This window comes from Salmo salar, chromosome ssa05 (genome assembly GCF_905237065.1).
Source record: "Salmo salar chromosome ssa05, Ssal_v3.1, whole genome shotgun sequence".
Taxonomy (NCBI): Eukaryota; Metazoa; Chordata; class Actinopteri; order Salmoniformes; family Salmonidae; genus Salmo; species Salmo salar.
In genome coordinates, this window is record NC_059446.1 from 58,080,634 (window position 1) to 58,105,317 (window position 24,684).

At 43.6% G+C, this 24,684-nt stretch overlaps 1 protein-coding gene across 2 annotated transcripts in view; it reads left to right on the top strand.

Moving 5' to 3' along the window:
* Positions 1-12,134: 12,134 nt before the first annotated feature.
* The window catches only part of LOC106605274 (raftlin), a 67,072-nt gene continuing 54,522 nt past the window's right edge, over positions 12,135-24,684 (top strand). For both annotated transcript variants that reach the window (XM_014200731.2, XM_014200732.2), the window contains exons 1-2: positions 12,135-12,673; positions 23,137-23,303. In XM_014200731.2, the coding sequence (XP_014056206.2) occupies positions 23,159-23,303 (145 nt within the window). In that variant the 5' untranslated portion in view covers positions 12,135-12,673; positions 23,137-23,158. The remainder of the gene's footprint in view (positions 12,674-23,136; positions 23,304-24,684) is intronic.

Genomic DNA, 24,684 nt, shown 5'->3' on the forward strand with positions numbered 1-24,684 from the left:
TCTACCAACTGAGCTACAGGGAAGGCCGTTCTCGTCCACATCACATCTTATGTCGTCTCTCGCTATGCACCTTGGATAGAAATGCTTGGCATGCCTTATCCACCCCTGGCAGTCTTCAGCTGAGAAGTCTCTGCAGCCAGCATCCATTACATCCAGGAGGGACATTTGGTCATGTGGCCGATGATCATACACTTTCCACCTCCAGGCAGAAAAAAAGGCGAGTAGGTGGGGAGGAAAAGGGAAACCATTCTTGGATGGGCCGCAAACCAGTTTGTGATTGCATGTGAATGGTGGAATGCTACATTGCCTCATGCAATCACAAATATTGTACTTTGTTCTTCCCCCCTGGTTCCTGCTTCAGTAGGAGAGAGATCGGTCCGTCTTTTTTTGTCTGACAGTTTGCCATTTATATACAAGTAATTTAAAGCATGATAGTAATGGATCTTTCAGTAGTTCATAAAATGTTTATATCTCTATTGGAATGTCACTGCTAGGGCTTTTCCCAATCTGAAAGGAATCAATTGTCATCGATAATTCATTTTGTGCAATTAGACCTTCACAAGAATCTTGTTTTTTGTCACATAGTTATATAAAAATTGGTAGAAGGATATCACAACTCATCGTGAAGTGAGGTTGGAGGAACTTGACAATATAACATTTATTTACAATATTTTACTTCCTCATTCAAAATGTCCTTTGGTGAGAAGTATTTCTGTAGGTAATTTTTTTGTTGCGTTTATATCTTGAAGGTTGAGGCATTTTTTGTTGTTCTCCATCCAGTTTGTTCAGGTTTTTTTTGATAAGTGAAGCCTGAATTTTTCTGATTAAGTTCCTCAAACTTAATCCCCCCCCCCCCCCCCCCACACACACACACACACTCAGTTATATGACCTATAGATACTGAACTGTCCTCAGACTGTACAGTTCTATTTGTCCAGTTTCTCTTGAATATTTGATCCATGTGAAGCTGTACCTTCAGTAATAAACACTAGAGGGCATTCTCACTTATTGAAAGGATGAGGCAGCTACACTCCCCTCAATATGTATTTGGACAGTGAAGCAGAAATGTATAATGTGGCTCTGCATTTTGGATTTTAGATCAAATGTTTCATGAGGCAACAGAACAGGGTGTCACCTTTTTGAGGGTATTTTCATGCATATCTGTTTTACAGTTTAGAAATGAAAGCACGTTATCTAGTCACTGAACACTTCTAAATGAATCCTGATAATGCCATGGTTTCTTTTTAGTGAATAGTGGTCAGTGAGAAGGTTAGAGGCTATAAAAAAAACATGCTAACCTCTTACATGTTTTATCTGCAACACACTTAAAATGCAATGAGAGAATATGCTGAAACCAAGCACCCACGTCATGTCTTTCAATGTCATATCACCTTTACCATCGTTCATCTCTGTCATAAACACTTGTTATGTTTGTATATTTAACTGGGTGTTCCTCTCTACATACTATACATTTTTGGGATGCATCAAATACAATGTATGCTGTCTGACCTAAATATACTGAATAAAAGTATAAATGCAACAACTTCAGAGATTTTACTGAGTTACAGTTCATATCAGGAAATCAGTCAATTGAAATAAATTCATTAGACCCTAATCTATGGATTTCACATGACTGGGAATACAGATATGCATCTGTTGGTCATAGAGTATGCAGGCCATTGAAGAACTGGGTTATTTTCAGACTCAGGAAATTGTTATATTTTTGTTCCTGATGTGGTAAGACAGTTGAAATAAAATCACAATACAAGTTATGTTCTTCAAGACTAAATTGCTCTACAGTATATTAATTTAAATTACCTAAAATGGATGTACCAATCCCTGATTGCCCCTTTTAAATAATATTTAATCCCTGACCCCCCCACCACCCCCACACACAGTTGTATGACCTATAGATATTGAACTATCCTCAGACTGTACAGTTCCAGTTGTCCAGTGTCTCTTGAATATTTGAGCCATGTGAAGCTGTACCTTCAGTAATAAACACTAGAGGGCACTCTCACTTCTTAAAAGGCTGAGGCAGCTACACTCTTCTCCATATGTATTTGGACAGTGAAGCAGAAATGTATAATGTGGCTCTGCATTTTGGATTTTAGATCAAATGTTTCATGAGGCAACAGAACAGGGTGTCACCTTTTTGAGGGTATTTTCATGCATATCTGTTTTACAGTTCAGAAATGAAAGCACTTTATCTAGTCCCTGAAAACTTCTGAATGAATCCTGATAATGCCATTATTTTTTTTGTATGAATAATGGTGAGTGAAAAGGTTAGAGGCTATAACAAAACATGCTAACTTCTCATATTGCCTCTGGGGGGGGGGGGTCTTTGTGCCTCTGTATCCTCACATAATTATTAACTATTCATTGATGATTATCCATAATCATGGTAGCATCCACAGTAATGTAGAAGTGTTCAGAAATATCTTATATTCGTACTTACAATAAAAGTGACTCCAAAATGACAATACATTATTCACCATTCAGTTCCTTTTGGGCTAAGTTTTACTCGAAATGCAACCAAAACAAACTGCAAATGTAAAGTCACAATCTTGATTGCAAGGAATATGGGACTAAATAATTTTGGACTATTTTAATACACTAATGGAATTTGTCCAAATACAGTACTTGGCTTCAAATTGGGGGCTAGATGCATAAAGTGCTTTCATTCCTAAACGGTAAAACAGATGTTTTCATATGAGGCGACAGTACAGAATGCCACCTTTTATTTGAGGATATTTTCGTAAACGTTTACTTCAAATCCAATATGCTGGAGTGTAGAGCCAAATGTAAAACAAATAAAATACCAAAAAAGTATTCGCTATCGAAATACATATGGAGGGGAGTGTACTTTTTATCATACCCTCCCTTCCCTGATTGGAGTAAACTTCTACTGCTACTTCAAACTATTTTGACTCACATATACTGTACACTCTAATTCCAACCCTCAGATGTCCACGTGCTTAGCCATCTTTCCCAGTACTCTACAATTGTCAAACTAAGTGAAACTGATACATTTTATACTTTATACTATTCATTTTAAGCAATGCATGGTTTTTCATTGAAGGCAGACAAACCAATTAATTCCTTTCTCTTTTGAGTAATTGCCTCTTCCATTTTTGTGGCAGAGATGTGATGAGTTATTATACTTTTGTATTGAACATACTGTACATTTCCATACACCTTTGTTAATTGTGATTGTGACAATTTTACAGTCCTTATTTACAATGTCATTCATAATGATACCTTCCTTATACATTTTTTTCCAATAAATGGGTCTTTCCTCTGTCAGTATATTGGAGTTAAGCTGTAATATTTGTTCTGCCTCTTCTGGAGGATGAAATTGGAATTGTAACCAACTCTGTATGGCTTCATTTAAAAAAGAGGACACTTTAAATAGGGTTCCATTGTCAAGCCACCTGAAATTGTCACATCGGATGACGCTGGAGAGACGAAGCAGGTACGGGGAGTAAAACATTTAATATAGACCGGACATGGAAGGAGACAGTAACAGCGTCAGCAAACAGGTAACACAGACAAAAAACAATTAATGCAGCAGCAGGGAACAGAGCAAGGGAACTGACAAATATAGGGGAGGAAATAAACAGATGACGAGTGAGTCCAGGTGAGTCCAATATTGCTGATGCGCGTGACGAGGGAAGGCAGGTGTGTGTAATAGATGATAGGAGTGAGTGATGCAGGGCAGCCTGGCGCCCTCAAGCGCCAGGGGAGGGAAGAGCGGGAGCAGATGTGACAGAAATGGTTGGTTTTAATCTGTATTATGGCAAAAGGCCCCCCTTTGAACGTTGGTTGTGCCTCTCTTAGGCTACTTTTACACAGGCAGCCCAATTTGGATCTTTTTTTCACTAATTGGTATTTTGACCAATCAGATCAGCTCTGAAAAAGATCTGGTGGGAAAGTTCGATGTCATTGGTCAAAGGACGAATTATTGCAAGAAATATATATCAGAATTGGGCTGTCTGTGTAGACGTAGCCTGAGTAGCCTACTAGGAAAACCAGTTTGGATTTAGATATAATTTCGGCATAATGGGGGTTTTGAGAGGTTTAATGGCTTAATATTTCATTGTGTATTCTCTAATCCATAAATTTTGAGCCCCTTAATGTTATCATTACCTCCGATTTTTAGAGCTAACAGTTCAATAATCATAATAAATAAGAATGGTGACAGAGGACTTCCTTGTTTTACTCCTCTTGACAATTCAAAGTTCTCAGAGAAATAACTTAGTTTTACACAAAGGATTGTTGTACATTACTTTTACCCTGCATATAAGAGTTTCTCAAGTAAAAAAAATGCAGGCACTTATAAACAGATTCTGGACTTACTGTATCAAAAGCTTTCTCAAAATCTTCTATAAAGATTACACCTGGTTTCCCTGCATTTTCTTAATTTTCAATAATTTTTTCAATAATTTTTTAAGAATCCCGACTGATGATTATTTAAAAATTCTGAGCAATACATTTTGCCAATATTTTTGTGTTGCAACATTGAAGGGTGAGGGGCCTCCAATTTTGTACTTTGCACTGCCCCCCTGCTTCCTGCTTCAGTAGGAGAGAGATCCGTCCCTCTTTTTGTGTGTCTGACAGTTTGCCATTTATATACAAGTAATTTAAAACATGATAGTAATGGATCTTTCAGTAGTTCATAAAATGTGTATATCGCTTATGGAATGTCAAGGCTAGGGCTTTTCCCCATCTGAAAGGAATCAATTGCCATCGATAATTCATTTTGTGTAATTAGACCTTCACAAGAATCTTGTTTTTTGTCATATAGTTTTTTTTAATTGGTAGAAGGATATCACAACTCATCGTGAAGTGAGGTTGGAGGAACTTGACAATAGAACATTTATTTACAATATTTTACTTCCTCATTCAAAATCTCCTTTGGTGAGAAGTATTTCTGTAAGGTAATTCTTTTGTTGCGTTTATATATTGAAGGTTTAGGAATTTTTTGTCGTTCTCCATCCAGTTTGTTCAGTTTTTTTAGATAAGTGAAGCCTGATCTTTCCTGATTAAGTTCCTCAAACTTATTTTGTTTTGTGTCTAGATTATTCAGTGCTTCTTTAGTACATTTATCAATACCATTGATGTGTAATGTTAGATGTTCTATTCTGTTGTAAGTCTTATCTCCATTGACCAGTACCATTTTTTTGGGGGGGGGGGGATGAATATTTAATGGAATGGCCTCTAAAGGCATCCCGTACGATAAGTGGGTCCACTAAACCTGTATTGTGCAAGATAAAGTCTTACGAATTCCTTTGTTTTTGTTAAAGTACTGTCAGTCAATAAACCCGGGTTGAATTTCCAATATGTTCCAAATGTTTCTTTGAGGTTCTCATCATTATGTTTCTCTGTCTAAAATCTAACAAATAAACTGTTACATTTTAGCACATAAGTTAGCTCAATAATTTGAAAATTGAACATGTGAATCTGGAAATGTATTTGGTCATGTTTATTAATCTCAACTCAATTTCTCCAGATTTGGCAGTGTTTACAGTCATGCTACAATGACACAAAGTTCCATCTAAGCAATTTCTTTAGACTTATTTTGAGTATGACTCTTGTATGAAACACCAGCGTGCACAAAGCTACGGCTAAAGCTAGGTGCTGCTATCCCATTTGAATGGTTTCTGAGCTTGTATCAGTGGGAAAATGTCAGTAAAACCAGTGGTGCATTCCTTTAGGGTCATCTTAGGGTTACAGTCAAGTATAAACCTAATAACACCAACCAAGCATTCAGTCTGATGACATCATGTAAATGTCCTTTGTTCTCAACATGATTCTTTATGACAGATTATAAACTGATAACCCGCGACTAAACATGGTGGATATTACACTGTGGATGATCATTACTGTTCTTCAGGCTTCAGCAAAGGAGCTATTCTGGCAGACTGGCAGCTTTTGATTTCAGTTGTAACTTATAACAAGCGGGAAAACAGCTACCCATTCTTTACCATCAGTGTTGCGTATAACATGATGCTTGAAATCTTCTCCAAGGGCAGAGTAGTACTCCTGGAACAGTTTTTCATCCAATGTCACCTTTGCCTGTAAAATGTACTCAAATGCTAAATATGCCATATTAAATTGGATGCGTGTAGCCCAGAACTAGATGTGTGTTGGCAGTTCCTATTCTTGCTTTCAGGGAGTAAGTTTGAACTCTAATAGGGATCCTGTTGTGTAGTAGAAGAGAGAATCTCAAGCTTTCAACAGAGAGGCATCATTATTTGTGGCCCGAAGAAATGGTTGCCTTCTGACTGAGGCCCACTACCACTGGAAGAAGTGTATGCCCTTGGAGGAAAGTGCCCTGTTTTGAGCATACAACTGCCCTATTGTTCAAGGAAATGGGCTGAGGCCAGGATTCTTTCAATTGCAGAGTGGCTTTCCAGATAATGCTTTCAGAAGCTCATACAATGTTCTAAGCATAACTATGATGTTGTATGATCATGTTTGTCCAGAAAGGCTGTGAGATGTATGTAGTGTATTTCTAGAAATGTTCCTTGGGATGGAAGTATGCTGTCATGGATATGCTTTTCATGTGATTTTCAAATGTCAGGCCATGATCAAAAGTAACACAAGCCATTTTTAACAACAATTCAGAGAGTTCTGACATGTTCATAAGCTTCTTATGACCAAGAGCATCGTGAGGCTATCATCTGCACAGCATGCAGCGCAAGGAAAATGCATATGTTTATTGATAACATTTCCAATGAGTAACGCAAAGGACATTTTAGAACAGAATCTTGAATGCCAAACTCAACTTTATTTGCACTCCGATTTGTCTAGTTGGACAAAGGAATGCTTCTCAGCCAATTTGTTAGCTCAAATGTGATGACTCACTTGCGATAAACTGAGATTCCTTGTGATTTCTGCCTTCAATGTAAGCTCCCCTTGTCTACTGACTTCTCCAGGGCAATGGCATCTTTCTCAAGGCATTGCCTCTGGTCCTTCATTTCAGCAATTAAGCCCGAGACACAATGAGATGCACGAAAATGGATGGAATCGTATATGACCTACATCATTGTCCAAAAGTACAACTCAACTGAACTATTTTCGAGAGATGGTCTGTCTTTTGATGGAGGCACATCTCATTCATTAACAAATGACTCCCATTGGAAAAGCATTGGTTCCATCTGAAATACTCAGACAACAGTGTGTTGCCAATTCTGGCGGCAATATCTGAACTGTCCAGCAATGTTTTTGCTGCTCCAGGAGAGAATAGTATCCTCAATGATGCAAGAGCCCACATGTACACAGCAGACCAAATGCTGATGTCCCATAATTGATCTGTCCCATCCAACTGCACAGTGGTGTAAAGTACTTAAGAAAAATGCTTTAAAGTACTACTTTAAGTCGTTTTTGAGGGTATCTGTACTTTAATATATATATTTTGGACAACTTTTAATTTTCTTTAGAAGTGAAGTAAAAGTATACACTTTTTACCCCATACATTTTCCCTGACACCTAAAAGTACTCGTTACATTTTGAATGCTTAGCAGGACAGGAAAATTGTCAAATTCACACCACTGGTCATCTCTACTGCCACTGATCTGGCGGACTCACTGAACACAAATGCTTTGTTTGCAAAGTGAGCATTGTTGAGTATCTGGCTATCTGTAAATTTAAAAAACACATTGTTCCATCTGGTTTGCTTAATATAAAGAATTTTAAATGATTTATACTTTTACTTTTGATACTTAAGGATATTTTAGCAATTACATTTAATTTTGATACTTAAGAATATTTAAAACCAAATTAATTTAGAATTTTACTCAAGTAATATTTTACTGGGTGACTTTCACTTTTTCATTTTCTATTAAGGTAACTTTACTTTTACTCAAGTATGACAATTGGGTACTTTTTTCCATCACTGTGTAAGGGTGCTGTGTGTAGCTGGTGTAGAGAGTCAGGCGCAGGACAGCAGAGTTGAGTAATAAATGTACTTTACTCAAAAAAGGCAAATATACAAAGTAATATATGAGCCCACAAAGACATACCGAATACAAATAAACAATCACTCACAAACACAACATGAGGAACAGCGGGTTAAATAATAAACAAGTAATTGGTTGAGTGAAGCCAGGTGTGTAAGACAAAGACAGAACAAATGGAAAATGAAAAGTGGATCGGCGGTGGCTAGAAAGCCGGTGACGTCCACCGCCGAACGCCACCCGAACAAAGAGAGAGACCGACTTCGGAGGAAGTCGTGACAGTACCCCCCCTTGACGTGCGGCTCCAGCAGCGCGCCGACACCGACCTCGGGGACGCCCCGGAGGATGAGGCGCAGGGCGATCCGGATGGAGACGGTGGAAATCCCGCAGCAACGAAGGGTCCAGGACGTCCTCCACCGGCACCCAGCAATCTCCTCCGGACCGTACCCCTCCCACTCCACGAGGTACTGAAGGCCCCTCGCCAGACGCCTCGAGTCCAGGATGGCTCGAACAGCATATGCCGGGGCCCCCTCGATGTTCAGAGGGGGTGGAGGAACCTCCCGCACCTGAGCTTCCTGGAGTGGACCAGCCACCACCAGCCTGAGGAGAGACATATGGAACGAGGGATTAATATGATAATCTGAGGGAAGATGTAACCTGTAGCATACCTCGTTCAGCCTCCTCAGGACTTTAAATGGCCCCACAAACCACGGACCCAGCTTCCGGCAGGGCAGGCGGAGGGGCAGGTTTCGGGTCGAGAGCCAGACCCGATCCCCCGGTGCGAACACCGGGGCCTCGCTGCGGTGGCAGTCGGCGCTTGCTTTTTGCCGCCTCACGTCCCATTGTAGGTGCACATGGGCGGCGTCCCAGGTCTCCTCCGAGCGCTTAAACCATTTGTCCACCGCAGCAGCTTCGATCTGGCTCTGATTCCAAGGTGCCAGAACCGGCTGATACCCCAGTACGCACTGGAAAGGAGAGAGGTTAGTGGAGGAGTGGCGGAGTGAGTTTTGGGCCATCTCTGCCCAGGGGATGAACGCCGCCCACTCCCCCGGCCGGTCCTGGCAATATGACCGCAGAAACCTACCCACATCCTGGTTTACTCTCTCCACCTGCCCGTTACTCTCGGGGTGGAAACCTGAGGTGAGGCTGCCCGAGACCCCCAGACATTCCATGAATGCTCTCCAGACCCTGGACGTGAACTGGGGACCCCGATCAGAAACTATGTCCTCAGGCACCCCATAGTGCCGGAAGACGTGTGTGAACAGGGCCTCCACAGTCTGCAGGGCCGTAGGGAGACCGGACAAAGGGAGGAGACGGCAGGACTTAGAAAACTGATCCACAACAACCGGGATCATGGTGTTGCCCCATGAGGGAGGAAGATCCATAAGGAAGTCCACCGACCGGTGCGACCACGGCCATTGTGGAACGGGTAGGGGTTGTAATTTCCCTCTGGGCAGGTGCCTGGGAGCCTTGCACTGGGTGCACACCGAGCAGGAGGAAACATAAACCCTCACGTCCTTGGCCAAGGTGTGCCACCAGTACTTCCTACTAAGGCAATGCACCGTCCGACCATTGCCAGGATGACCAGAGGAGGGTGACACATGGGCCCAATAGATCAAACGGTCGCGGACAGCAGCGGGTAGCTGTACCTCACAGTGATCTGATTGATACCTTGATAGTCAATACACGGGCGCAGAGCCCCATCCTTCTTCTTCACAAAAAAGAAACTCGAGGAAGCAGGTGGAGGGGAGGGCCGAATGTATCCCTGCCCCAGGGATTCGGAGACATATGTTTCCATAGCCACCATCTCCTCCTGTGACAGAGGATACACGTGACTCCTGGGAAGTGCTGCGTCTACCAGGAGATTTATCGCACAATCCCCCCATCGATGAGGTGGTAATTTAGTCGCCCTCTTCTTACAGAAGGCGAGAGCCAAATCGGCATATTCTGAGGGGACGCGCACGGTGGAGACCTGGTCTGGACTTTCCACCGTAGTCGCACCGATGGAACCCCCCACACACCTCCCTGAGCACTCTCGTGACCACCCCTTGAGAACCCTCTGTTGCCACGAAATAGTAGGGTCATGACAGGCCAACCAGGGTAAGCCCAGCACCATGGGAAACGCAGGAGAATCAATAAGGAAGAGACTGATTCTCTCCTTATGACCCTCCCGCGTAACTATGTCTAGTGGAGCGGTGGCCTCCCTAATCAGCCCTGACCCGAATGGTCGACTATCTAGGGCGTGCACAGGGAAGGGCATATCTACAGGAACAAGGGGGATCCCTAAACTATGGGCAAATGAACGGTCAATAAAATTCCCAGCTGCGCCTGAATCTACTAGTGCCTTATGCTGGGAATGCGGGGAAAACTCAGGAAATGAAATAAACACATACATTTGAGCAACAGGGGGCTCTGGGTGAGCCTGGTGCCGACTCACCTGGGGTGACACGATAGTGCACTGCCTGCTGCCTCGACTCCCTGAGGAACCCCGCCAGCACTGACCAGCAGTGTGCCCTCTGCGGCCACAGATGGTGCAGGGATTGGCCCCTCCTCCTTTCGCCCTAAGTGCAGCACCTCTCAACTCCATGGGCATCGGAGTGGAGGTGCTGGGGGATGGAACTGACAGGCCGTGGGCAGTCAGCAGGTTGTCCAGTCGGATGGACAGGTCCACCAGCTGGTCCAATGTGACGGTGCTGTCTCGACAGGCCAACTCCCGACGGACATCCTCGCGCAGACTGCACCGGTAGTGATCGATCAAGGCCCTGTCGTTTCAGGGTCCGGAAGTCCAATGCGAAATCCTGAGCACTCCTCGTCCCCTGCCTCAGGTGGAACAGACGTTCACCCACCGCTCGACCCTCAGGCGGGTGGTCGAACACTGCCCGAAAGCGACGGGTGAACTCTGCGTAATGGTCCAACTCCGCGTCTCCCTCACTCCGTACGGCGTTGGCCCACTCCAGGGCTTTGCCTGAGAGGCAGGAGACGAGGGCGGACACGCTCTCACGCCCCGAAGGAGCCGGGTGGACGGTCGCCAGGTAGAGCTCCAGCTGGAGTAGAAACCCCTGGCATCCGGCAGCCGTCCCATCATACTCCCTTGGGAGCGCGAGTCGAATCCCGCTGGGACTGGGTGAAAGAGGGGTGGACAGTGGGCCGGCCCGGCTGTAGTGGGGCTGGTGGAGGTGCTGGGAAACCTCCTCTCTCCCAACGATCCATCGTCTGCAGCACGTGATCCATGGCGGTATCCAGACATTGCAACATGGTCGCGTGCTGCTGAACGCGCTCCTCCACTGGAACAGGGAGGGAACCTGCTCCTGCTGACTCCATTCTATGGGGTGTGTGATTCTGTAAGGGTCCTGTGTGTAGCTGGTGTAGAGAGTCAGGCGCAGGACAGCAGAGTTGAGTAATAAATGTACTTTACTCAAAAAAGGCAAATATACAAAGTAACATATGAGTCCACAAAGACGGACTGAATACAAATAAACAATCACTCACAAACACAACATGAGGAACAGAGGGTTAAATAATAAACAAGTAATTGGTTGAGTGAAGCCAGGTGTGTAAGACAAAGACAGAACAAATGGAAAATGAAAAGTGGATCGGCGGTGGCTAGAAAGCCGGTGACGTCGACCGCCGAACGCCGCCCGAACAAGGAGAGGGACCGACTTCGGCGGAAGTCGTGACACACTGCGCCTGCATAAAGAATAACTTCCGTGTTACGTTGCAATCGCCTTCCCGTGTTGTTTTGCTTCAATGTTCGGTTCTGTGAAAATCACTGTTTTCTGTGTCAGTCAACTATCTCCAGAGCAGTGGTCCCTCTCACAGACTGGTGTGAATAATGAATATGCAGCTATAGGGGGCCTCGACAGGAACGTATTAAATATGTATAGTCACCACAGAAGTGCTGACACAACAACTTACCCACCAAATTCTCAAGGAATATACTAGTATGTATAATACATTATATCTCTCCTTGAAATTACTATTTTTATTTTCCATCCTTCTGTCTCCCTAGCTCTTTCTACACTTGTACTCCTTGTACACCCTTTCTTGCTTCCTCACCTCTCCTCATTTCGTTCTCTCTCTGTGGCATTCCCCCCCTTCCCTCTCGCCCTCCCTCTTTCCCCCAGCCTCATCCTCAGATGGATTCTTCAGTCAGTCGACTGGAACTGGTGCGGCTCCCGGAGAAGCCTTGAGTGAGTGAAAGAGAGGGAGAGGGAAAGATAGAGGGGTGGAGGGGCTGCGCCGAACAGAGGTTGGGTCAGAGCGCTCCATCGCTTCAGACAATCACAAGAGAGAAAGAGAGAAAGAGAGAGAGAGGAGGTAGATATGTGACAGGATGTGGTTTCCCTGAGCTTGCAGAACATAGCCGAGGCATACTTTGAGCATGACCTAAACGCACGCACTCAAAGTGTTTGCTGCGCACCGTTAGCTAGTGAGCCTCTGGCGAGGATATTACAAGCTGGCAGAGCTACTGATCCCATCCAGATTTGAGTCTTCTTGCTGTCTTTTTTTCCCTCTTTGACCGAAAGCCTCAGTTCGAGCTGTATCGACAGGACCTGAGTGAAGAATCGCAGAGGATCTGAGCGTGGACTGTTGCGCGGTGCTGTTCTCCTGTCAGTGGAATGTGTGTGTTTGTTCGAGGATCCGTTCCAGTGGCTTTCTCTTGATCTCAACAGTGAACTTTCCAACTCCTGTAGTCAACAGCTTCTGATCAGGTAACTCCCTTTTCTTTATACTTTAACTTGCATGTGTTTACCACTAGTCTACAACCTTATTTCTCAAGGCTTGAGAAAATAAATATGTAGCCTACAGGAAAAGACACTGATAAAGACAGACTTTACATCTCTTTGGACAGAAGCCACAGACAACTTAGTGTTCTAGTTGTTTATAGCATAACAACCGTTCAGAGGCAGATTAATGAGGATGAATGCATCAGTCAAGGGATGCCGCAAGCCACAAGTTTGGCTTGGGTGCAATGTCTTACAAGAAACTCCTGATCACCAACCCACACTCACCCACGCACACACACACACACACACACACACACACACACACACACACACACACACACACACACACACACACACACACACACACACACACACACACACACACACACACACAAACACCTGGTCATGCTCAGAGCGGTAATCATGCAGATCAATGAGCTGGTTGGTTTGAAGTTCAAAAAATGTAATGTATTTTTTAAATTTTGATTCACCTTTATTTAACCAGGTAGGCCAGTTGAGAACAAGTTCTCATTTACAACTGCGACCTGGCTAAGATAAAGCAAAGCAGTGCGACACAAACAACACAGAGTTACACATGGGATAAACAAACGTACAGTCAATAACACAATAGAAAAATCTATATACAGTGTGTGCAAATTTAGTAAGATTAGCGAGGTTAGGCAATAAATAAGCCATAGTCGTGAAATAATTACAATTTAACATTAACACTGGAAGTAGAGTAGAGATACTGGGGTGCAAGTAGAGATACTGGGGTGCAAAGGAGCAAAAAAATAAATAACAATATGGGGATGAGGTAGTTGGGTGGGCTATTTACAGATGGGCTATGTACAGGTGCAATGATTGGTAAGCTGCTCTGACAGCTGATGCTTAAAGTTACTGAGGGAGATATAAGACTCCAGCTTCAGTGATTTTTGCAATTCGTTCCAGTCATTGGCAGCAGAGAACTGGAAGTGTGGTACCAGAGGGGTGAGAATGCCAGAAATGTCTACCTGGCTCCAATCACTGAACCCTGATGATATTTCAAGATGTGCTTGACATACAGTATTAAACCTTAGCCTCTACTGCAGAGAGAGAGTGTGTGTGTGTGTTTGCCAGTGTGAGAGAAAGAAAGAGCGAGGAGGGACAAAGTAGAGTGAATGAGTTGAAGGATGTGAGAAGGGATAAGAGGTTGGGAGAAAGGAGAAGAGGGCATGAGAGAGGAATGCACACAGACAGGAAGAATGAGAGTGAGAAGGAATGAGAGAGAGCGTTAGGGAGTGAGTGAGGAAGAGAGAGAGAGTTTGAGTGAACTGTTAATCAGTTCCAGCTGGTTGGTTGTGAGGGCTGGGCTGTTAACCCTTTATTGTTGCTGGGTCACGAGCTAGCACACACACACACACACACACACACACACACACACACACACACACACACACACACACACACACACACACACACACACACACACACACACAGGGAAACACTTTTCACCAGGAACCCCCAAATGACTGCATCACAGACTAGCCACAACCCAAATATAACTGGCCAGCCCTGAATGGGAAAGTCATTGTGGTATCTGCTCCACACTGTAGGCCTCATTTGAAACAGAGAATAATAGATGGGGCAAAAGGTGAAGCGAGGGAGCCGGAGCAAAAACACTTTCATGACATAATTACGTTGTTAAATTTAATACACGCCAGATATAATCTATAAGGCCTACATAGTAGGAACTCACTATTGTGTGTTTCATAAAGTAGATCATGTTCACAGATTTTCTGAACATTGACTTCTGTCGTCCAGCTGTGTTGACGTTCAAATTTCCATTTTAATCCAGTTCCCATATGTTTGCTACTGGACCAGGGTGTAGAGATTTATCTGGTATTGAGTTGAATTTGAATTGAGTTGGGTTGAATAGAATTGGCAAGTCTTGCTTGATTTTAAACCTTAATTGATGTTCTACTCTCCTCAGCATGTACAGTGCAAACATTCACAGAGGGAGTAGGAGAAAGTTGACCACTAGTCTACAAGTTTACTGCATTTTACAGTATCCCAGCTAGCAATGAGGAATCGGCCCAGAAGCAGCCCTCTTCCTGGGGTCTGGAACTGATTGAATCATCTGGAATCGGGTGTCGGACTCGGCCTGGAATCAAAATTAATGACTGTCCAGAATTGGCCCAAGTACCATCGGGCCGTTTCCTTTTACCGGAATTCGGCTGACCTTGCCGGCATCTTACCAGAATCTCCCCAGAAGCCGCCCGATGCAAATTTAAATAAATGTATACAAAATCACCCGATTTAGTCATTTGAAATATTACTATTATACATTTTATACATACAAATTATACCCATCCACAAAAAAACATTTTGTGTCGGAGGAAACACCATACACCAGGTGACCGTTTCAGCATGCATGTGCCTGGCCGACCACAGGAGTCGCTACAGCGCGATGGGACAAGGACATCCCGGCCGGCCAAACCCTCCCCTAACTCAATTGTTCATCGCCTCATGGGTCTCCCGGCCGCAGCCGGCACGGGTCTCGAACCAGCATCTGTAGCAACACAGTTTGCACTGCGATGCAGTGTCTTAGACTGCTGTGCCACTCAGGAGGCTCCAGCCACAAAGATTTTAATGCACAAAGTATCAAAATACTAAAATACTACACAGGACTCTTAAAGAATTTCATTTAATTGTTAATTGTATTTTTTTGATCACAGACACAATGAGAAAATATGGAAAAATAAATAATGAAATGTTAATTATATAAAGCAGCCCGTGTAATCCTCTGCCAGAGAGTAGCCCCAATCGGCCCAAGCCTCAAGTAATATATTTGGCCCAGATAACTCACATCGGAATCGGCCCGAGCCCCAAGTATTATATACATTTGGGCCAGATAACTCACACCGGAATTGGCCCAAGCTCAATCCCCACATCCTAGCCACAAGTTGAAAGATTCTACACACACACACAATTCCACACATACTGTATTTATCCCTATTTGCCTCCCTACAAGTACCTACCCACCGTATTTTAGGCCTTTTGGGTAAACAGCTTAGCCTGATTACTTGCTGGAAGATGACGGGTAATTTATTGCACTTCTCCTGACAGCGATGACAGTCTAAATGGATTATACTCTTGCATAAGCATCACATCTATGTCCTTTGAAATGCTTGGGTACATGATCTGTGGCAAAGATTGTTCCTTTTTCTTTCTTTAGTGATGGGCTTTTGAAGAGACCAATTTATTCAAGCCTTTGGCATAGCCTTAAAGTACTTAGAATGGATATTAAGAGAAATCCCTTTGCTGGAAGGAAAACATGGTGGTATCCAGTATTCACTTGTTTTGTAGTCGCTAAGCAAGGAAGAAAACTCCCCTTTGATACTGCATTTCTAGAAGGAAAATTGACTGGGTGGTCAAGAACTGCAGCAGTATTGATCAAGTAATGTTCAAGGACTTGTCAATACTGTATCTGAAATGCAAAACTTAGCTTCAGTTGGCTGTAATAAAAAAAAAATGGCCCGCCTCCAGCAAGTTCGCATGAAACCAATGAGTCGTTCCTTGAAATCTCTGTGCCCATGTTTTGGAAAATAGAATATTATCAACCTGCTTTTCCTCTTTCGCATTGTTATTTTCCTTCTTGCTGTCTGCCATTCACTTTGGCCATGATCGGACTCATCCATTGCAATGTTTATGCATGATAGATTTAGAAATGTGTAGAGTTCTGGGTATTGTATAAAACCCAGAGTGAATACATTATACGTACTTTATCAAGATAATGACTGTCAAACAAAGCAAATGCAAAATACAGAACTGAAAGACAGAGACTGGGAGGAAATGAGAGAGAAGACCTTACAGGCAGTGAGAGAAAGAGAAGGGAGAAGGGAGAGACGAGAGCTTAGCCCTTGGAGAGAGGAAAATAGAGATATTGGTGTCTATTATTCTCCTGAGAGGGGAAGTAGTTCTAAAGGGGCTGGTTCCCATGGCAATAGCTCCCTACAGTACATGTGTGTCTGGGTGCAGCATATGTAGCCGGCTGTGCCCAGGCCTTGAGACGATAGAGAGATGGCTTGGCTGGAACCAGATCGAACCAACCACCGGGCCAGCCAGGACACTCAGCCTTGAAGCACTGGAGAGGCTCAAGCAGACGCTTGTTTACTGCACTCTGTTTTTACCAGCACTTATCTCCCCTCATCTTTCAGCAAGGCTCTTTCTTTATGTGTGTCATTATGTCTTGTCCTTGGAGATTTATATTGAATGTAATAAACTGTGTCGAGCTGTGGGTTTTCAAAAAAGCTATTCCAGTTTTCAGAGAAGGCCCAGTATTTGGGATTGCGTTAGGGTCCTTGTTTTCATCTTAACTACAGGGCTTTCAAGCTATGTAATATTAGCACTGGTCTAATTGTTTTTGTTGCTGTAGTATGGTCACCAACACAACCTAAATCCCAGCCCACCTCTGTTTTTCCTCTGTTGGGCCCCTTGCCCCTTGTCCACTGTCCCGCCCAGGTAAGGAGCCAAGGAAGGAAGGAGGGAGGAAGTCCAAACAGGGAATGGCCCTGCTCCAGGCCCCTGAGAGCACTCTCCCCCCTGAGTGGTCAACACAACAGCTGCCAGGAAACTGCACCTTGTACACAACTGCTTTATTTGTCACATTGAAGAACCGGGGTAATCGGGGTTACTGTGATAGACACAGGCAGAAGTCCGGGGTAGAGACGGAGGCAATGTAAGAGATGGCCGTGTTTTAAAGAGCGTCTGCCCCTGAAAAGCAACTTCTTAGTTTTGAATAAAGCCTGCCTATGTGGCATCGATGGGAGTCAAACGTTTATTCGATTGTGAAAATTGACTACAAAGTGTAAATAGGATAGTTTTGGTCGTAAAGTCAGCCCTGTCCAAAAACAGAGATTTGCGAGATGAAAGGAAATTACTGGTATGTCACGGAATGAAGGGTACTGTACATTTGCCCACAGCCTGCAGCACTCAAGTAATCATCATTTTGGGGCACAGCTGCATGTGACCTGATCATAATGCCTATCAATTTGGTTTGACATCCGGTATCCCTATGGGGCTAGTTAGGGACCAATAGTAAATTACACAATTTACTGTACATGGGACAATATTTTTTAAATGTCAATAACTCCACATTTCTATGACTTAACCTTAAACCAACTATAAATTGTAGAAACACAAATATTGAAAGCATTTAATTAGATAACTAAAATATGTGCAACATTAAATATTGTCCCATTTGCATTGCGTAAGTTATTGACAGTCCTTAACTAGCCCCAGAACTAGGCTGTCCAATGTCAACTTTGCCACAGTCGCACACCAGCCGGCTGAAGCTAATTGGCGAAAGAAGTTAGCACTAGCTAGCCTAGGCGACTTCAAGACACAAGACCTGATTAGACTATTTCAAGTTATTTAGAAGGGTGAGTGACTGTAACTGTGCAGTATTTTGGCAGAGTGAATGTACAAACTCTTGCCACATGCGAACAAACACACAAGAGACACCCACATTTACCCCCCCCCCCAAGACAACTCCTTGTTTGCCTTCAGTCATGTCCGCTGCATTTCTTAATGACCAAGCCAAAAAACAAGGCCAAATCAGGAAGTTCAGCCCCCCTTTAAGTTTGGAGCTGGCTTACTCTTCCTCTAATCTAGCGGTCACCAACCTTTTCTGAGTCAAGATCACTTTCTAAGTCAAAATGCAAGCCGAGATCTACCACTCAGATTTTTTTTTAACATGACTTAAATAACGTAAGCCTATACCACATTACCCAATTAAAAACAGTACTGTAGCAATGAGGTTTGTGCAGTGGGCTATAGGCCCAAAACATTGTCACTGCGTATTGGCTATGCTTGAATTACCCAGCCAATGTTGTTCTCAGACCATTTTGGAATTATATTTAAAATTAGGTAGATGATCACACTGGTAGTAGATCATTTGTTGTATTACTTGTGAGGCACAGCTAAGTAAGCATAATAATTGGTTTCCATATTTTTTATTTATTTATTACTGGACTGATGGTCAGTTTGAGGGGAGAGAAGGAGCAGCGGTGATGCTGCCTCTCACCCGACTCATCGATCTCCGCTCTCCCTCCCTCCACTGAGAAAAAGGGACACAGTCTTCCAGCTGATAACATAAATTCTGTGCTAAGTAACTGTGGAGATGTTGGTGGTTATGAAGGATGTTTAACCATTGAATTTTATATTTATATTTATTAAGGATCTACTCTTCCTGGGGTCCAGCACCATTAAGACAGTTATATTCAGTTTAAAAATTACATTTCATAACACTTTACCCAATACATTTAGTGTGTTCCCCTCAGGCCACTACTCTACTATCACATATTTACAATACAAAATCCATGTGTACGTGAAAAGTATCTTGTGATGCTGGCGTTGGGTAGAAGGTACAAAATAGGTCAGTTTAGGAACCAAACAGGTTCATGGCTAACAAACATGACTTTCTACACTGAACAAAAATATAAATGCAACATGTGATGTGTTGGTCCCTTGTTTCATGAGCTGAAATAAAATATCCCAGAAATGTTTCATATGCACAAAAAGCTTATTTCCCTGTTACTGAGTGTTTATCCTTTGTCAAGATAATCCATCCACCTGACAGGTGTGGCATATCAAGAAACTGATTAAACAGCATGATCATTACACAGGTGCACCTTGTGCTTTGAATAATAAAAGGCCACTAAAATGTGCAGTTTTGTCACACAACACAATGCCACAGATGTCTCAAGTGTTGAGGGAGTGTGCAATTGGCTTGCTGACTGCAGGAATGTTCACCAGAGCTGTTGTCAGATAATTTCATGTTGATTACTCTACCATAAGCTGCCTCAATGTCGTTTTATAGAATTTGGCAGTACGTCCAACCGGCCTCACGACCGCAGACCATGTGTAACAACACCAGCCCAGGACCTCCACATCTGGCTTCTTTAAATAAAATAAAATGTTATTTGTCACATGCGCCGAAGGTGTAGACCTTACTGTGCAATGTTTACTTACAAGCCCTTAACCAACAATGTATGGTCTGAGACCAGCCACCCAGACAGCTGACGAAACTGTTGGTTTGCATAACCAAATCATTTCTGCTCAAACTGTCAGAAACCGTCTCAGGGAAGCTCAACTGCGTGCACGTCGTCCTCACCAGGGTCTTGACCTGACTGCAGTGGGCAACTCCTCACCATCGATGGCCACTGGCATGCTAGAGATGTGTGCTCTTGATGAATCCCAGTTTCAACTGTACCTGGCAGATGGCAGACAACGTGGTGTGGGCGAGCGGTTTGCTGATGTCAACATTGTGATCAGAGTGTCCCATGATGGAGGTGGGGTTATGGTATGGGCAGGCATAAACTGCGGACAACAAACACAATTGCATTTTATTGATTGGAATTTTAACGCACAGAGGTACTGTGACAAGATCCCGAGGCCTATTGTCGTGCCATATATCTGCCGCCTTCACCCCAGTTCTTCCAAGGCCTGCATACTCACCAGACATGTCACCCATTGAGCACTTTTGGGATGCTCTGGATCGACGTTTACCACAGCGTGTTCCAGTCCCCGCCAATATGAAGAGGAGTGGGACAACACTCCACAGACCACAATCAACAGCCTGATCAACTCAATGCGAAGGAGATGCGTTGCATGAAGCAAATGGTGGTCACACCAGATACTGACTGGCTTTCTGATCCACGCCCCTACCTTGTTTATTAAGGTATCTGTGACCAACAGATGCATATGTATTCCCAGTCATGTGAAATCCACAGCTTAGGGTCTAATTTATTTATTTAAATTGACTGATTTCCTTTATATGAACTAAAATCGTTTAAATTGTTGCATGTTGCGTTTATATTTTGTTCAGTGTATATCCGTCCTATTTAAGTACATCCAGTTACAACAAACCCTTTGGACTCCTATAACATCTTGACTTACAAAGTCTTATCGAGTAAAACCTCAAATGCAATTAACTCCAAACAAAAGAAGGAAAGAAACAGTGAACCGATCATTCCTAATTCAGCAAAGAATCAATGCCTTTCTGTTTTTCTGACAATATCGAGCCGTTGTTTAGACTGTTGGTGTAACCCAAACTCCCTCGCTGTCAGTCTGAAAAGCAGAGGAGATTAACCAAAGTGGGCCCGTAGAGGCAGAGCTCAGACAGAGCATGCTCAGAACATGCACCTCGATTCTGAGGAGAAGTTTGAGAGGGAAAACAGTCACTCTGAAAATCATAAGCATCTCACACTTCTTCTGTCAACTCTAAAAATACCCTGGCCTCGCCTCACTCCCCCCCCGTTGGCCTCCAGGAGCTATACGAATAAGAGCCCCTACGTTTTTCTAAAATGTTCAGCCTTTTGTTTTTCTCTCTTCTCCTTTTGTTCAGACTTCTTCTGCCTTTCCTGTACACTACATTGTGGAGCCTCTCTCCGTAGTTCACTGGAACTTAGACAGAGCACATCTGAGATAATGTTAAAAACTATGGATATTTTACTGTAGTATTCGCCTGTTTTCTTTGATGACAGAAAAATGTTGATGTCATTGAGCCGAGTTGCTTTAGAGTTCAGTCCTGGGGGGCTGTTTAGGAGATATTGAACACTTTTAGGGAAATGGAAGATCTGTTTTTTTGTTTCTTTTGGCTTTGAAATGTGTGCTCTTGATTTTGGAACTGAGGCATGAGCCCCAGTTTAAAGACACAGAGAAGAAATGACACAATTCCCGGGGAGATGACTCACCGAGCTCTATTTTAAACATTTAAAAACCAATTTTAAACTTCTTTGAAGCATATTTACAAAACTACAAAACATCAGATCCTACAAGCATTCCTTGTATTCACTGTTGAACTACTCACCCTGCAGCCCCCGCAAGCAGGTCATAAGCCATGGCAAAATGTGTAGAATAGCAGGAAATATGCTTAAAGAATGCTAAATTCTCTCATCCTCATTGCAAAATGTGTAGAATAGTATGAGATGGTCAATAAAACTGTGGTACGCCACTGCTTGTATTGACTTGAAAGACATTGCCTGTATTGTTATAAATTATACATTTTATGCACACGCATGACATTTATCAAAAAGAGACAAAGATTATAGGTGATACACACATTTCATTTCATAATACAAACACGGATATCTATGTAGGTGTTGTGGAAGACAGTGGCTCTCATGACAATACTTTTGAATCTCTGTCATCTCCTCTTCTCGTCACTTCTATTCAACAGGGTCTAATTACAGTGGCCTATCTCTCCAGACTCTACTTGCCATGCATTACCTAACTCGTCTCTCTAGCGAACAATCTCCAACCAGCCACCCATTTCCTCTTTTTCCCTTGATTGATTCTCACCTTTTCATTCTTCCTGCTCACCTCATTAACAGAGCACCGGTTCGCTCCTGTCCCCCCCCCATCCTCCCATCTCCCCCCATCCTCCTGTCCCCGCCACGGCCTCCTGGATTAGTCCGCTGGCGGAGCCCGGAACGGCGTATAATTAGAGGGGAACATAATACAGTGCGTTCCTCATCAGCTGGGGGGCCGCGCCCCCTGGAACCCCCATCACACCCTCCTGGGTTTAATCAGCAGAGCACAATGGGATATTACCTGTGCCAGCCTGAGCCAATGGAGATGCAGCACCGCTGTCACAAGCCATTTGGGTGACGCCCGGTGCACAGGCTCTTTAGAGGCCCTTTTCCATAGTCTTTCACGGTTGTCTCTGTTAATTTGTCCCCCAGGGAACGAGGGCTCCGGAACCCATGAAAAATCAAGCTCATTTATGCCTATTTATTTATTTATTTATTTGGAGCCGCTTATCCAGCATGTTTTTATTTATTGGTTTTCCCTCTGAGACTCCCTTGGGGCCCCATACGTGAGGTGTGTGTGTGTGTGTGTGTGTGTGTGTGTGTGTGTGTGTGTGTGTGTGTGTGTGTGTGTGTGTGTGTGTGTGTGTGTGTGTGTGTGTGTGTGTGTGTGTGTGTGTGTGTGATAGAGAGATTAATCCATCTCTCCCTAAATTGAACATGTCTTATGCTTTGGGGACTGGTGTCCAGTTTCACACACACGGGCATCAGGTACCCTAGCAGTTAGAGCATTGGGCTAGTAACCAAAAGGTTGCTAGTTTAAATCCCAGAGCCAACAAGGTGATGGCAGACCCTGGCCGTGACCCCACTCTTCGAGGGTGTCTCAGGGGGATTTAGGATATGCAAAAAACGAATTTCCAATTCACACGTGTATTAATAAACACTTGTACATGTGTGAAATAGGACAAATATATGAACCCACCTTATTATTATCACACACACACACACACACACACACACACACACACACACACACACACACACACACACACACACACACACACACACACACACACACACACACACACACACACACACACACACACACACACACACACTCACAGGAATCTCATTCTGCCCCATCTATTCCCTATGTAGGGTCCACACACACTCTGGGGAGATGGGCTGTGGACTGAGGAAGCTGAAGCCATCAGAGGAGAACAGTCCAGGGAAGATCTACTCCACCCTGAAGAGACCACAGGTGGAGACCAAGGTGGGCATAGCCTACACATACCAATACGTCAACTTCCTCGTAGGGAAAGATGGTAAGACATGTAATTCAGTGGTTATTTCTAAGCCGTTTGAAAAATGTACTAATCACTGTTACAGTAAGAATACCAAATTATAATGTTTCCCAACTCTCTTTTTACACACCAAAGATATGCTTAACTATCATATTGTCCATCATATTGTTCAAGTTCAGTAACAGAAATTAAACTGACAAACACAACATGCACTCCAACCACAGAACATGTTGCCCTCCGCCTCACACTTAGTTAGATGGAAATACATTCCTCCAGCATAATAGACTCCATCGCCTTCTCCCACCTACTCACACACCCCCAACCCACAGAGCCATTTCTTGTTGCAATTTGAGGTGTTGATGAGATGCAAGGTGGGGTGTTTCTTCCTGAGACCTGCTCTGCTCATGGCTCAGGGGCGGGTATATGGGGCGAGCAGCAGAGACCTATGGAAGCTGGGGATAAATATAGCCATCACTTTATTTCCCTCCATGAGAAGTTACAATTCAAACAGTGTGAACGGTGGTGGGCTGGTGGGAGATGCAGACCTCTGGAGCCGGGAGAAGCTGGGAGATGTAGTGTGCTGTGTGTTGGCTGTGACAGTTTATTAGACTCCATTAGCTAGTCAATCTGACGGGGAGAGAATGGGTACTAAGATACACCATCTGGGTGTCTGGGGCTGCATGCGTGCGTCTCTCTCTCTCTCTCTCTCTCTCTCTCTCTCTCTCTCTCTCTCTCTCTCTCTCTCTCTCTCTCTCTCTCTCTCTCTCTCTCCCCCCCCCACGCTATCTCTCTCTCTCTCCCACTGTGTCTGTTTGTCTCTCGCTCGCTCTTTCTCAGTTCTCAGCCTCACTCTTTTTTAAAGCTGTGTCTGTTTATGTCTCCTAGGACTATATTGAGTCTGTGTAGTTGTGTCCCTATAGTGTTTGGGTCTGTCTGAAAATCCTTACATTACCTAAGCAGTTTTTTAGGGTAACTGTTGGGGGATAACTTACTGTATGTAATTAAATTGTACCAGGCATGTGACTAGGCTACAGGGAGTTTCATAGTTCCTGCAAATGTTAGTGCTGTTTCCTACAAAATACACAACATTTAATATGATCACAGAAGTGCACTATACGTCCTCATGGTTGTATATACTAACTAGCCTGTTTATTCCAATTACTTGGGTATAAGGCCTTTGTAATGTAAATGTGGCCTCTGTGCATCCGGGTTCATACTTCCTTGTTCTAAAAAGTGTTTTGGTCTCAGCAACAAGCTCTAACCAAATACTTTCAACTAATCAAAAATTAGGACATGGGAAGATTACAAATGTTCGTGTTTATTTGTTTCCAATCATGTCCATGTATCTTTAAAACAGCCACTATATAGCACTGCCAGTTACTTTTAGGGTGTTTTCACAAAT